This window comes from Vipera berus (assembly GCF_964194415.1).
Source record: "Vipera berus genome assembly, chromosome: 2".
NCBI lineage: Eukaryota > Metazoa > Chordata > Lepidosauria > Squamata > Viperidae > Vipera > Vipera berus.
Window position 1 is genome coordinate 144,363,339 of NC_138203.1, and position 15,604 is coordinate 144,378,942.

The 15,604-nt window shown below is 41.3% G+C and overlaps 1 protein-coding gene across 1 annotated transcript in view; it reads right to left on the reverse strand.

Annotated features, from left to right (window-relative positions):
* Positions 1–6,908, reverse strand: part of C1QL4 (complement C1q like 4) — a gene marked incomplete at both ends in the record, with an annotated part of 32,997 nt that extends 26,089 nt beyond the window's left edge. Inside the window, one exon of the mRNA XM_081321138.1 lies at positions 6,354–6,908. Coding sequence (XP_081177264.1) covers positions 6,354–6,908 — 555 coding nt within the window. The remainder of the gene's footprint in view (positions 1–6,353) is intronic.
* Positions 6,909–15,604: the final 8,696 nt, after the last annotated feature.

Genomic DNA, 15,604 nt, shown 5'->3' on the forward strand with positions numbered 1-15,604 from the left:
TGGTAGAGATCTCCTATGCTGTATACCATCCTGAGTTTTGGGTCTATGGTGATAATAGATAACAAGGGGGCTGTCAGCTTCCCCATACCTGCAACTTTTCTATTTTCCTGGCAGGGCTTCTCTGTGTTACTATCTGCACAATAGGAATCAAAAGCAATAGTCCTTTTCCTGACAGAGACACACCAAAACATTTCAGTGGTGAGTTGGCTTCTCCTGTTGAACTAGTGTCCCTAGAACTGAAAAGCACAGAAACTCATTTAAAAATAAGAAAAGGTGGTGGCCATAATTATTTCCCATTTCCAACTGGACACATAATGTTTTTAAGGCTACCTCTTCTGCTCTCTTGTGCAATTTTCTTTGTAGCTTTTTCTTTCCAAGTATGAGAAATCCTTTCTACAAAATGATGCTCGACTGGCAGCTGATTCTTGTTTATTCATACAGTGGACACAACTTTGCCAGCCAGTGGCTTCCATGATCCTGGCCAGGGATCTACCATGAAAGTCTAGGTTCTTCACAGCCTGTTTAACCCACATCTTCCCTCTGCTACAGATATCAGTTAATTTAGATACTTGTTTAGCGAAGTGGTATGTATTTGTCTGTGTGAATCCCAATGAATGGTCTTCAGATGCTGCCTGTCATATGCAGGCATGCTGCTTCTCTAGAAATGAATAGTTTCCTGAATCCTGATCAATAAAATCTGGTCTGTGGGTGCAGGGAACTTCTGCACTGGCAATAAAAGGGGCGTGAGGGAGATATTAAGTTGAACCAGGATGATGCACCATTATTTATTTGCTTATTAGATCTGTGTCTCACTTTTTATACATAGTCTCTCCTCCGATTCTTCCCCAATAACCACAACCCTCTGAGGTAGGTTGGTTTAGAGAGAGTAACTGTCCCAGTGTCACCCAATGAGCCAGCTAAGTGTGGACCAAAACGTCAATCTCTCTTACGCCAGTCCAGTTCGTTAACCATGATACTTCACTGGCTGTCTAGCCTGTCCTTTGAGATAAACCCAAGGAAAATGTTTATCTAGTCATGTGCAAAAGGCTCACATTTAGCCTCTCCATGTATCTTTAATTAGGAAGAAGACTTTGTCGGCTGGAGGTGATAATTTCCAGGCAGATCTAAGCCATAACCATCCCTTGAGGAGCTGGATTGAAGTCATACCTGGGGCTGCCCCATTACTAGTGAAATCTCATATCCGAGTCATTATAGAAGCAATTTTTGAATTATCCGTGAGGCTGAGAAGAAAAGGAAAATTAAACGAAATTCAACCTCTTCAAAACCCAGGGATAGGAGCCAAGAATCTGTCGACTTCCTTGTGAGATTTGGGACTGACAAATGATGAATATTGAAAGAGATTGGCCAAAGAGGGCACAAGACAGTCTGATCTACTTGGGAATGCTCCAGGTTATCACTCCAAGAGAGGTACGCTTGTCTGTCTGCCAGTGAGCTGAACCGTGCCAAGATGGAATAGCTGAACTGAGACTGAGATTTGGGGTTGGGTGGGGGCTGTTTATGGGTTTGGACTCCTACCAAAAGGAATGGAATTTTGTATCAGCTCCCCCAAATGCCTCCAAGTATCCTCTTGATCTTCTCCCTGTGCATCTGCTTTACAATCTTGGCTGTCATGGCATAGAAAGCAGTTAAAGATGAAGGAAAATTAAAATGGGCCTGACGAGATGGAGGACAGAAATGAGTTGTTCGAATTCTGATTTTCGGTAATTTCTGAAGTCTCATGCTGAATCAGACCCTTATTAGGCTTGGATCACTCCTGTCTAGGTGGCTTTTCAGATCTTGCTGGAGACGTCAAGCAAGGCTTACGTGTCCATCTTACCATTTCTGCCTTTTGAGAATTGAGAAATGCCTCCTGAATTTAATTTGCCATTCTAATTTTGGAGCTTAGGGTTTGGCAATTAAAAACTGGGGATTGGTAGAGAGAAAAGGTTTTGTATTTAGGTTTAAAAATCACAACTGGGGGAATTGTTATATTCCCCCAACCTCTGGTGCTCTGTCCTGAGGAATCCATTCTATTTATGCCCTGATTAATTGTGCATTAAGAATGGGATAGAGTGCCATTAAACTCGGAGACTTACAAAGATTAAGTGCTAAAGATTTTATTTGTTATAGGATCCTGCTGTCTATGTGTAGGTAAGCTTTTAAACCTCCCCCTTATTTGTTTGTAAGGTTATTGTTGGATTTATAGGCTACACCTAGATTTCTATTTTGATCCTTTGGTTACAAAAAAGGTATATAGGACATACAGTAAAGAGAACAGGAGGAGTTGTGTGGAAAAGGGAAGGGAAGTAAGAACATGGCTACTGCTCCCTCCCCGATTTCAACTGACAGGAGGTATTTTGATCTTAAAATTTTTATTTTTTTTTCTAAAATGCCCCTTCCTGACAAATTGACTGCAAACAGGTCTCAGGAGGCGAATTGACTGAACCAATATTACCAGGTGTCCTGTCAGTTTTTATCCTTCCCGCTATTTATTATTTAATAAGCAGGCAATTGTTCCTCTCCACCAGGCACAAATTGTGAAGGTGTTGAAATTTAAACATCTCTCTGAGGGAGGTGGAAAATTAACCCTCTCGTTGCTGCTTTCAATTGTCTGCTGCGATCTATGCTGCTGTTAGGGAAAGAGTAAGGGGGAGAAATTTTTATTTCAAGTTAGGAGTGGGGGCTGGGAGGAAAAAGCAGAAAAAGAACAGAAAACCTCACAGCATCAATCACTTGGAGAAGAGGGCAAGGCAGTAAGTGATCCAGCCTGACGTAAATTATGATCAATAGAGCCAAGTGCCATTTTACTACCTGGGAGGTATGAGTCTCCCAACTTAGGTTTGGCAGCCTTTTGGATGTCTAAATACTGCTGATAATTAATTAACTTTTTGGGGATGAATAAGAGATAAATGGATTGTTAATAAGAGATGAAATGGATTGTGTTCTATTTTTTTAAAAAAAACAATTGACCTGGAATTAAACAATAGAGCCAAGCCCAAAGGCATATTTGGATTGTCCCCAATCTATTTATGTGGCAAGGAAAGTAGGTGGCAGATCTGTACGCTACAGCATTCAGACACACCTGGGCAGGCATTCATTTTGGGGGCCAAAGTGAGGAACCGGACACAACCTGTTTTAATTTATGTGATTATCTTCTAGAAGAATGGTTAGGACTTGTATTTTGGGAATCTCGGGCCCAAATTATTGTCTTAGTTCCACTGAGCTCCCTTTTGCTTGCTACATGCGTTGTTCCTGCGTCTTCACTTCACACATTGTTGGTTGGGATGTTGCAATAAGGATGTATGTCACATGTCCACTATCGAGATCGAAGTGACTCCACCTGTAGCACCTGAGGGGGTGTTTGCTGCTCTTAATCCACATTTATTTCAGAGGGCACAAACTACCCCCCACCATTCAGTGTGACGTTAGCTCTCATTCACTTTCCAATCCATTTTTTTTAACAAGGAAAGGAAAAAGTGAAAAAAAGGATGCACAAAAAAAGAATGCACAACAATAGAAACAGATACCAACTGAACAGAATAATTCTATCTGGCTGTTAAAAGATTTTTGTTGTTTGTGTCTTTTTACAAAATAAGAAATTATTTTTACATGGTGTGCCTTCCAAACCCTTTGGTTGAAGCTCCCTGTTAGCACATGTAAATATGTTTATTGATTTGTTGAAGGGAGATGACAGATTCCTTCTCTTGAGATGTTGCTTTCATTAGTTCAGGTGGCTTGCTGAGGTATAAAGGAATGAATTTTTAAATTTCAGATCGATGTCTTCTTTCTATTTAATAAATGGAAAGAGTTGGAAATGAGACTCTCTAATTTAACCTAATCAATGTAATAATTTGGTGCCCTAGGTAGATTTAAAAAAACTTTAAACATTTCACTCATAGTTAACTCTCTTAATCTTATGGTACCAAGTTTGGGGACTTATGAAAAGCCATTCAATAAAAAAAGAATTATCTTCAAAATAAATAACTTTTTAAAAGCCCAAGTTGCTTGTAAAGTTTCTATCCACCTGAAGCTTCAGGCAGGCAGTTAATAAATACAGAGAAGAGGGAGAGATCATATAAACTAGTTTTATTGAAAGCTGGTTAAAAGGAGGAGCAATGGTTTTTGATGAATGGAAAAAATGCTTGGCTAGAGAGAAACTAAATAATAAAACATGCAAGAAGGTATTGAAGTGATATTGCTCTGTATTTGGCATTCACTTGGCTAAAAAATATTCCAAACCCTACTTTTCTTTTCGGATTCATTAACCCTTACTAATAAAATTATTAGTAAGTTTTGTTGCTGAAATATATGAATACTGAATTTTATACAACTATGTGTACATATAAATGTATGTGCTATTGAATTGGAAAGTATACAAATAATAATTATGTAAACTTACTAATCTTTACATACCTGTATGGGTTACTCCCAAAACCTGAAGTAAAGCTAGATTGTACAACATAGTTCAATACACAGAAATTATTTAATTTTTCTCTGCAATTCAGCATAACTATTTCTTAACTATTTGCATACATCATATAACATATATATGTATGATAATTCTTAGCATTTAAATTTTATATGTTTTGATGTTTTCAGTACAATACTGACTGTATCTCTTCAATAATAGAACAATGGAATATTGAAGAATACATATTAGACATTATGTTAAAGTGAATACCTTTTTCATGTAGATGAATACTTCTTAACGTTCATTTTTTAAAAATATGAAGATGAATGGTAGCAATTTGTATAAATGATTAATTCATATGCATGCTACAAGTACATTATATATGTATAATTTATCAAACTTACATTTTGTGAATATAGACACAACAATTTTAAGAAATACCTCATTTTGTGTGCAGGACATGTATAATAACCATTTTATTAAAATAAACTTAATTCTTCTGAAACTAGAAGAAAACAATTATCTTACTGATTTGATTGTTTTACTAATTGCTTTCTAAAATCCATTCATTAATTTTTTTTGAAAAACAAATATCCGTTTCCTCTGCTTTCAGTTGTAAACTCTATTCATTAACGAGAGATACCTGTTTGGAAGAATGCCCATCAGTGTACAGCTGGTTGCATTCTTATGCAAAGTTTTGATTTCAAATTTGCTACTGTATCAAGAAGCAGAAGGTATTTCTTTAATTATGGCATGGTGAATGAAGTTTCACAGTAGATTAATATAAACAATATTTTTTTAAAAAAAATAGAGTCCCTTTCCAGGCTATCTAGAGATGTGTAAATAGAATAAACACAGTATAAACTGTGAATCCTTTTTCAGCTGCTTTTGATCCAAATAGTCTGAGAATCACAGAATAGAATTCTTTTCTCAATAGTATATTGCCTTTTGAAATATATTTCAAAATATATTGAAATTGGCCTTTTATTTTGAAATATATATTTCTTTTAAAAAATCCCACAAAAGAGCCATCTAGGATAGAGAAAAGGAGAAAAAAAGTTGAATTCAAGGGTAATTTCCAATTCAAAAATTTTTACTCAATTGACAGCAACACTGAATTGCAAATCTAGAAATTTTCTTAATGGAAGAATCTCTGTTAAGTGATAAATACCAGAAATATATTTTATGTGTTAAGCCATATTCTTTTTCTTTGAAAATTCCTACGCATAGAACCAACGACCATTTATAAACACAGACTTATTTTAAACACTGTATAGCATGTCTTACGATTCCTGTAGAGCTTTATAATACTGATGTTGCTGTTCTATTTTAGATCGCTCATTACAAATGTAAAAATGAGTGATAAATGAATGTACAGAGCAATGACAATTTTAACTAAAGTTGGAGGAATTAATCCCTTCTTCTAACTCTTTGTGAGAGGACTCATGAATAATAAAACCACTCGTTTGAACTGCAAATTCTACAACGCAATGCTACAGAAATACATATCACAATCCTGAGATGTGAGATGGATTGTGCTCCAAGTAATTGGTTGTGAAGTTTTTGCACTTAAAGTACATTCAGGACTAAGTTTTGAGAACAGGTGCACAGTGTTTATGAGTAAGAAGTAAGGCAAAGGTGAATGTTAGCTTAGGAGGAGTTAGGGTTTAAAAGAGGAGGAGCTATTAACAGTCACTGTGGTTAATTGTTGAACTGGGAGGGGTCCTAAATTTGAACAGGTAGAATGAAGAACAGGTAGGTATAATCGGCTACAACAATCAGTAAAATGGGACTGGGATGTAGATGAAGTTATCTGGGGAAGAGGCAGAGGCAACAGAAAAGGAACTCACATAGATTTGTATACAGAAAAAGAGAGAAAGGTAAAGCAGGAGATGACACTGGAAAGGAAAGTCTTTGGGGATAAGAGAGAGCATTGCTTTACCTGCCCGTTCTTCATCAGATCTGCCCACATGCTGGTACCATCACCACCACGCATGAGCACATGGTAGGTGAAGAAGTAGATGCCAGGTAGAGGGCAGGTAAACTTGCCACTTGACGGTTCATAGTAGTTTCCCACATTAGTCACCACATCATCAAAACGAAGGATCTCATACCCTTCGTGTGGTTTCCGCAATCCCGCATAAAAGGCAATTTTAGGACTGTAGAAAGATGGGATGTAACCTCCAGGACCTGGACCCGGGGGACCTGGTCTCCCCGGCTCTCCAGCTGGACCTCGGGGCCCGGGTGGCCCTGGCGGTCCTGGCGGCCCGCGTATTCCAGATTTGGCTTTTCTCCCTGGATCTCCTTTCCCTCCAGACACGTAAGGCGGTGGTGAGATGAGGGCCAGTTCTTGGCTTGCCTCTGCTGAAGATGCCCCATGGGTCTGGGGAGTGTACGGATCACAGACCATGCGACAGCTGCCCAACATCTCATAGTGGGAGGTGGTTTTGGAGCTGTGCACCAGCAACGGGATGGCCACCAAGAGTACCAGCACCATGGCCACCCCAATGGCGGCCCCAATGACCCTTTTTTTGCGGCTCAGCCTGGAGGCGGCCAGGGTTAAAAAATCGTCTTCGCTTTTGGAGGTAATGATGGAAGTTTCTCTGGAGTCAAGAACCAAGCAGATGGAGATGTCCCCCCAAGTGTCCCTCGAGTGATGCTCTCCTCCAAGGTCCTGTCCTTGGCAACGAAGCCCCGGTTTCCTTACAAGGCAAACTCCGTCCCAAGTTGTGCAGCTCTGCTTCTTGGTCTGTCTTTCCTCCACTAGAGAACTGCTCTCTTTCGCAGGAATCACTTTGTCTCGCTCCTACTTCCCAGAGAGCAGCACAGCACAGCAGCAGCAGCAGCAGCAGCAGCAGCAGCAGCAGCAGATGTGTTAGGGGGTGGAGATGGAAAGAGAAAGAATGTGTGTGCCAGTGTGTGTGTCAGAGAGTGAGAATATGTAAGCCTCTCTGTGCCTTCCTTTCTCTTCTCCAGTGGAGAACTCAGCTGGTGGCCACGGAGCAGCTCCAGGCTTCCTGTGCCATATCATATGGCCATCAAGAGAGAGAGAGAGAGAGAGAGAGAGAGAGAGGGAGAGAGAGAGAGAGAGAGAGAGAGAGAGAGAGAGAGAGCAGGATTTCCTAACAAACAGGTCATCCAGCAACCCTCCCTACCACATGCAAGACTCTTTCCATAAACTCAAAAAAAAGATCAGACTGAGCTGTCCAAGATGCAAAAAGTAGCTTTAAGCCAACCAGAGCGACCTCTGGTGCTTCACAAAGGAGGCTTAGCGGCTCAGCTACGGAGACAAGTCTGTCTGAAGTCTGGAAGTGTCTCCCGCCATCCATGGCAGCTGGGCTTTCTGCTTGCCTTCCCTGAGCCTGGGGCAGACGCTCAGGCATAAGGGAGCAGGAGGCCTCCGTCCTCTGGTGGTAGGAATCCAGATGGACTGGATCCATCCCTGTCCCCTGTCTTGGAAGGAAGAAGGATTCCTGAGGGATGAAGCCTCTCTGCCTTCCTGTCTTGGCCATTTGCATCGCTGAGGAAGAGACCCCGTAGTTGGTGTCCCCTCTCCTCCATCTCTCCTGGACTCAGCTCACTCTGTCTACATCCTAGCCAACCCCCAACCACCACCCCCCGCTGGCATCCAGAGTCATGTTTAAGGATGTGTTTTATATGCTGGGGTTGTATCACCCCCCCCCCCGCAATTAAATACCTTTGTGCCTCCTTTGCCTCTCAACGGAGATTGATTAACAGCTGACAGATCCAGCAGGAATCTCCTAGAGGGGCTGCAAGCCATCCCATTCATTAATTAATCAATTATTCCCCTTTCCCCAAACACCCAACTCTCTCTCTCTCTCTCTCTCTCTCTCTCATACACACACACACACACACTCACACTGCCCAAAGAGAGGTGCCTTAACACTCTGTTTCAGTTTGCTGAGATGCTATACAAAGCGGGATGGGAGGAGGCAGACTTAAAACTTCAGAGGAAGCAGCTACACATTCAGACGGCTGAGGAAATAGAACAGAACACATGCGTGAGAATGAGTGCATGTTCCAGTCAGACTATTTACTCCTGCTGACATGGAGATTATTCATAAACGTGCATGAAAAAAAGATCCATGCATAAATATAGGTACACATGTGAAAGAGATGATATGGTATCTGCTAGGTAGGCAAATAATATACAGTGATGTGTGCGCGCATGCCTGTATTTACTGAAGTTTGCATTTGGTTTGTAGAAGTGTGTACTAGATGAATATCCTGGAAGATTGAGGATATGTGCATGATCAATACATTTGAAGTGGCAGAGGAGTATCTGTCCCTCTTTATACATTATAGTATACACCTATGTGCTGAAAACAGAAATAGCTTGTTCAGAGGCAGGTTGAATTGTTTGATTAACTATTACTGATATGAAACAAATTTTGGATCAGGATACTAGAGTAGGGCGATATTTTACTAAAGGCAGATACTACAAAAAAGGCCAGTCCCTTTCACCTTTCACTATATAGAGTCCTTCGGTCAGTGTGCTGTTATGATTTTATTATCCATTGCTCATTCTCTCTTTATAAGCATTAAGAACATTGTATGCCCATTACCTTGTCCTTTCTCTGTCCCTTCACATTCGAATCCACAGGCATACCAATGCAAGGCTTGATTTTTGTTAGATGTTATGGAGGCAGATTTCACCAAGTGAGCAGAAAAAAACAAAAACAAAGCAGGCTTTTCTGCACAAGATCTGTGTGCTCAAGAGTCATCAGAAACATGCAGGTATATGTGACCAGCATTAGTTCTGTCTGATTAGAAAGAACTCTGTTTGCATTTATTTCTAAATCCATTACTACACTAATATATGTACTGTAGTTCTAGCGGAATGCTTACTTTTGTATACACGCATTCATGAATGCACTTATATTGGGATGTGCAGAATTATATTTGTCTAATGATCAGAAAAATGTGCACATGTACTAAACACATACAGATACACGTGCGCGCGCGCGCACACACACACACACACACACACACACACCATCTCTATGTCTCTCTGCCTCTCTCTTTCAGTTCATTGGCATCTTCCTTCTGTTGTATCATCAGTGTATGTTGATGTCCTTTGGAAGGGTGACGAATAAAGTGTGTTTTGAAGATGTTATTCTACCTTGTTTGCTTCTGTTTGGGTTTAATCAGTTGCTATAAGCTTGATATTAGGTAAAGAGAGTGAGTTTTAAATGGAAATGTTGCAGTTCCTTCTCTAGAAGAGTCGCTTTGCTCTCTGCTCTGCAGCATTCAAAGAAGGAAGGGAAGGAAGGAAGGAAGGAAGGAAGGAAGGAAGGAAGGAAGGAAGGAAGGAAGGAAGGAAGGAAGGAAGGAAGGAAGGAAGGAAGGAAGGAAGGAAGGAAGGAAGGTTGTTTAAACTGGGTCTGAATCTGGATCTGAAGCACATATACCTCTATATGTTTGGTAAACAAACATTAGATAAAAAAGAGAATGTGGAGATACTAGACTCATATACCAGTGGAATTAATCCCCCCCAATAGTATAAGTCCTTGACTTATGACCACAACTGAGCCCAACTTTTATGTGGCTAAGCAAGACAGTTGCTAAGTGACTTTTTGTCAAAAGTCACTTTGTTCCATGCCATTGTAACTTCAAATGGTCGCTAAATGAATGGTTGCAAGGTGAGGACTACCTGCAATAACAAATGCCTGTGTGGCGTTAACAAAGCAGGTGTTCTCTCTGGAGGCTCCTCCTTTGGAACAGTGCCACTGCCTCCCCCTCTGCCCTCACCCCAAGGCAGGAGTGACTCCCATTTTCATAGCCTCCTGGAAACTTGCAAAGACCTGGCCCCTCTGGAAAGCCTTTGGAACCAGATACGATGTAATGACTAAGGATATAATGCAATATTTTAGTTTACTCGATGTACTATTGCTTTGGGTTATGCTGTTGTTGCTTTTATAAACTGCTTAGAGTCCCCTGAAACAGTTTAGTAGTTTCATAATCAATCAATCAATCAATCAATCAATCAATCAATCAATCTCCCTGGTGGTAACACATATATTTTCTTCCTGCAGGAAGAATTCTACTGGAAACTTCCCCTATGGGAAAGCTGATGAAGAAAGAAACAATTTGCTAAAGTGGAGCTGTGTGGCTAGTAAATCCCAAAGATGTGTGGTGCAAATGTGTGAGGTCCCCCCCCCCCACAACCTAGTGTCTTCCAAGCAGGTTTAACAGAGACTTCCATCAGCCCAAAATAGCTCTTGGATGTGTCAGGTTGATTCCAATACATCTGAAAGATGCCTACCTGGAAAAGGTTGCCTTATACTGAGCATGCCTTTGTTTAACAAGCACAATTGGGACTGGCGACTCAGTTGTTAAGCAAAGCAGTCATTAAGTAAACCTCAGCTTTCCTTTGCTTTGCCAACCTTCGGAGGTCATAAATGTGAGCACTGGTGCAAAGTTACATTTTCATCACCGTCATAACTGCAAACGTTCGCTGTCCGAGGCAGTCGCTAAACAAGGACTCCCTCTGTAGGAATGACTGAACTGTTCTGCCTTTCTCAGTTCTGTCTGGGGGAGTGATGTCATCCCTGCACAGATGATAACAGTTTGGGCTGGGGGATTGATGTAGTGTTAATTCACTTGTATGTGTTTCTCTCTCTCTGTGTGTGTATAAATATGTATTTTAATATGCAGTGTTTAAATCTTTACACTTAATACCTTGTTGCTACTTTCTGGGGTTGTATAGCATACAGTATAAGCTAAGCAGGTGCTAACTTCATCTTAGTATTTCTGCTCACTTGCATTTCTCATACACTTTTTGCATCCATTTCTATCCTCCTTGCTTAATATCTCATGTTTCTCTCCACACAACTTTTAACGTTGATTTGTTCCCTGGCATGTGACAAAACGGAGCTGTATCAGAGGACTCCTTTGCGGTGTTTTCACCCAGAAGGCAACAACGCAGAGATTCCAATACATCTCGATCCTGACATGCCTCTGCCCCTAGCAGCTGTCATTCACTTTCCCATCTCTCCCCAAACTGAAGAAGCCGGCTGATTTATGAGCTGCTCTTTTACCATCTTTCTTGAATTTTAGCATCTTTGCTGAATACCACTTCCTTATGCAAAATTTAGCTTTTGCCCTCAGAATTCCCAGGAGGCTAGATTTCCTTCAGGAGGGATTAGAGTCTGCATTTTTCTAGGCAATTAAAAAGGAAGAGGGGAAAAAAGCCGAGAAAAATGCAAGATTTTATTGTTGTGCACTGTGGGTGGGGCTCGGTGACAGAGAGACATAATTTGTCTGTGTTCGTGAAAGCAGTGCCCACTTATTTTTTTTTTACTGAAATGAGGGGTGGTCCTGTATCTCACATCCCCTCCTGCTCTTTCTTGGCTGGGCCTCCATTGTTGTGCTAGTTTCTGCTGGTGTAGGAAAGAAAAGTGTGGCTCTTTGTCACTAAGGGCTTTGCCACTACTAGCCAGTGTGTGCCAAGTCTGCACACTTGTATCCTGTTGTTATTCTCTATTTTACTCTCTGCTGTCCTTGTGAATCCTACTTTGTCTCAAACTGTGTACATGTAAACAATGCACCTGGTTGAACAGCATTTAATTTCTTATATCTCTGTAGCCTGGGATCCATTTCTGTGCTTCTTGTCAGAATTAAAACTTTTTTCCGGTGAACATTTGGGTGAATTATTTTGTGCAATTGCTTACTTATTGTACAATGTACGATCATTTGTCTTTCTTTCACCTATTGATTGTTTGCTTCATCTCTCTGTAGTTGTGTGTGTGTGTGTGTGTGTGTGTTTGTGTGTGTGTGTGTTGGCATCTCTTTCCTGTGCTTTATGTGTGATATTTTCTTACACTTCAACTGGGCATCCTTTATTTGTTTTTGCCCTGCACTGGTTTGCTGTGTTGTTATCACACTGATTCGTTACACGATTTGGGGCATCGGACAGTTCCCGCTCTGAGACTTTGAGTTCCTTGTCCCTCTTTTCTGCTGCTAACCCACCTACAGGAACCCACTTCCTCCCATTTCTGCAACAGTATATATAATTTATTAGTATCATTTTAAAACCTGCAGTCCTGGACAGAGTCTTTTCAAAGGACAATAATCAATCAACTAAGGATATTAGATGGATTTATGGATGCTTTATATACTAGGATCAATGCAATTCTTAAAAGGAAAAAAAACAGCTGGCAATGTTTGTGCAGCAAATTATGCTTGCCACCCGCCCTTATCCTCGGCGCAACGGCTGAGCAGAATATATTTGAGGGGATTGTCATAGGATCGATGCTCTGATCTTCAGCTCCACCTTGGCTAAAGACAATTGCTTTCCCCTCCTCCCCTCTACTCAGCTTTGCTTGATGGGGGGGACGGGGAGGGGGGAGGGGGGTAAGGAGGCTCTAACCAGCCAGTCAGGCTGTTTCCTTTGTAGCCCAGAGGCCACTAGAAAGACTGTATTGGAAGACTTCTGCAGGCTGATCCTAATGAGCAGCAGAAGTGAATTAATTAGAAGGAAGCCGAACAGTGGGGAGAGGAGAGGCCTGTGGAAGTGGAACCCCTGCTAATTAGCAGGAGGCTGGATGGGGGGATCCAGGCAATGTGGCAGATAGTCAGAGACCTCAAGGAAAAGGCTCAAGGTAGCTCAAGTGCCAAGGGAATCCTTTCTCTGATCAGAGGGAGGGTGGGCTTTCCTAAGAACTGCCTTTGTTTCATGCATCAGAAAGACCAAGATATATAGGTTGTACTTACCAGCTTCTTCCTATGTGTCCAAGGCTCCGGAATGTGCCTTATGTGCAGCAGACCCAATGATCAACTTGGTGAACTGCAACACAAAAGAGATCCAGTGTATACTTTGATTAAATAATAAACCTTTATTGTCAAAGTACAACATGTGTACATTGAGATTAGCTGAGCCTCCCCCTGTGCTCTCTCCCCCCAACACACAGTGACAACAAACCCTCCATCCCGCCACACTATGTGAACCAACTACACCACACACCGGCCTCCCAAGTAATTAGTAGTGGATCATGGACCAGGACTGTGGAAAATCAAGTCCAAGCCCACTCTCAACTATAAGAGCCCTAGTCACTGCCTTTCATCCAAAGATACCTACCTCACAGGGACGTTGTGGGAATCAAATGCAAAAAGAAAGCCCTATTGAGTCGTCACCTTGATTTCCTAGAGAACAGGTTGGGTACAGCATGAAATAGCTAAGCTAAGCAACAGGCACAAGTATAACCTGCAACATTGTCTGCAACTTAGATAGGATGTGTCCAGGGATCAGCATGCAGGGACGCAGTTGTGCAATAGGTTCATGATGCAGCTTGCATCGATTACAGTTCTGTATGGCCACTAATATTCATCTTTCTCTCTTGGGTTCCCTACACCCATAACAATTACATGTGGCTGTACGAAATCTATTTCTGTTTTGCCTGGCTGCCCCTCATGTGGGATCAGGATTGGACACAAATTTAAGTTGGTTCCTTTTCATTAGAAATAAGTAAAAAGGATCCTAAATGTCTATGGAGATTCTCAGTCATCCAGGTCATGGGTGTCCCAAGGGTGCTTTTCCAAAAGGAAACTGGACTTTCTTCGTTTTTTTCCTTGAAAATGTTTCATTTCTCATCCAAGAAGCTTCTTTAGTTCTAACCGAATGATGAGAAATTAAAGGATTTATATTCTTTCCAAGAATATTCAAAGAATATAAATCCTTCTGCTGAAAGAAAAATCTTCATTAGGGTCCAGTCCAAGTTGGGAATAAACAAAATGGAGACTGCTTTAGAAAGAAAGTTCTTGTTTATTTAGTTGCCAGAAACTTCAGTGACATTAGCATGTTTCTGGGGTGGCTGACCACATGGAGTTGGGAGTGGTGGGTTTTCATACCTTCTTGGCCTTTCGTGTTTGGGGTTGTTCCTGTGGCATGAACTTTGACCTGAGGTTCAGTGTGCCCTTCTGGTATTCTAATGGTGGTGGATTAATCCTATTATGCCCTAAAGGTCATGTCCTACTTCCCTGGGGCTGTGCTGATGGCTATGTCCTGTGTTGGATTTTTTGGGTGAGGGGTTGTTGGTTCTAGGGATCTTTGTCTTTCTAATCCCATCAGCTCCAAGCTTCCTGGCTCCAGTCTTTCTGAAACCATGATCAAATCTGCATTTCTACAGAGCTAGTTTCTGCTTGGGGCAGAGAAACTTGGGGCCGGTGGTTTCTGACTAAGATTTTCTATTATTCCTTTGGGGAAATATAATACAGGTGAAACTTGAAAAATTAGAATATCGTGCAAAAGTTCATTTATTTCAGTAATGCAACTTAAAAGGGGAAAATAATATATGAGATAGACTCATTACATGCAAAACAAGATAGTTCAAGCCGTGATTTGTCTTAATTGTGATGATTATGGCTTACAGCTCATGAAAACCCCAAATCCACAATCTCAGAAAATTAGAATATTGTGAAAAGGTGCAATATTCTAGGCTCAAAGTGTCCCACTCTAATCAGCTAATTAAGCCATAACACCTGCAAAGGGTTCCTGAGCCTTTAAATGGTCTCTCAGTCTGTTTCAGTAGGAATCACAATCATGGGGAAGACTGCTGACCTGACAGTTGTGCAGAAAACCATCATTGACACCGTCCATAAGGAGGGAAAGCCTCAAAAGGTAATTGCAAAAGAAGTTGGATGTTCCCAAAGTGCTGTATCAAAGCACATTAATAGAAAGTTATGTGGAAGGGAAAAGTGTGGAAGAAAAAGGTGCACAAGCAGCAGGGATGACCGCAGCCTGGAGAGGATTGTCAGGAAAAGGCCATTCAAAAGTGTTGCGGACTTTCACAAGGAGTGGACTGAGGCTGGAGTCAGTGCATCAAGAACCACCACACACAGACCGATCCTGGACATGGGCTTCAAATGTCATATTCCTCTTGTCAAGCCGCTCCTGAACAACAAACAATGTCAGAAGAGAAAAGATGGCAGGAAATAACAGGCAACTGGGAGAAAGCAGAGCTGCTTAACTCATACTTTGCATCAGTCTTCACACAAAAAGAAACTGTAGCCCAACATACCAAAAAAACCACTGCAAAAGACAAATTATAAACAAAAATTAAAATAAGCAACAAAATGGCAAGAGGACACTTATCCGACCTTGATGAATACAAATCACCAAGGCCTGACAGATTACATCCCAGAGTTCTGAAGGAGCTGGCAGATGTTATCTCA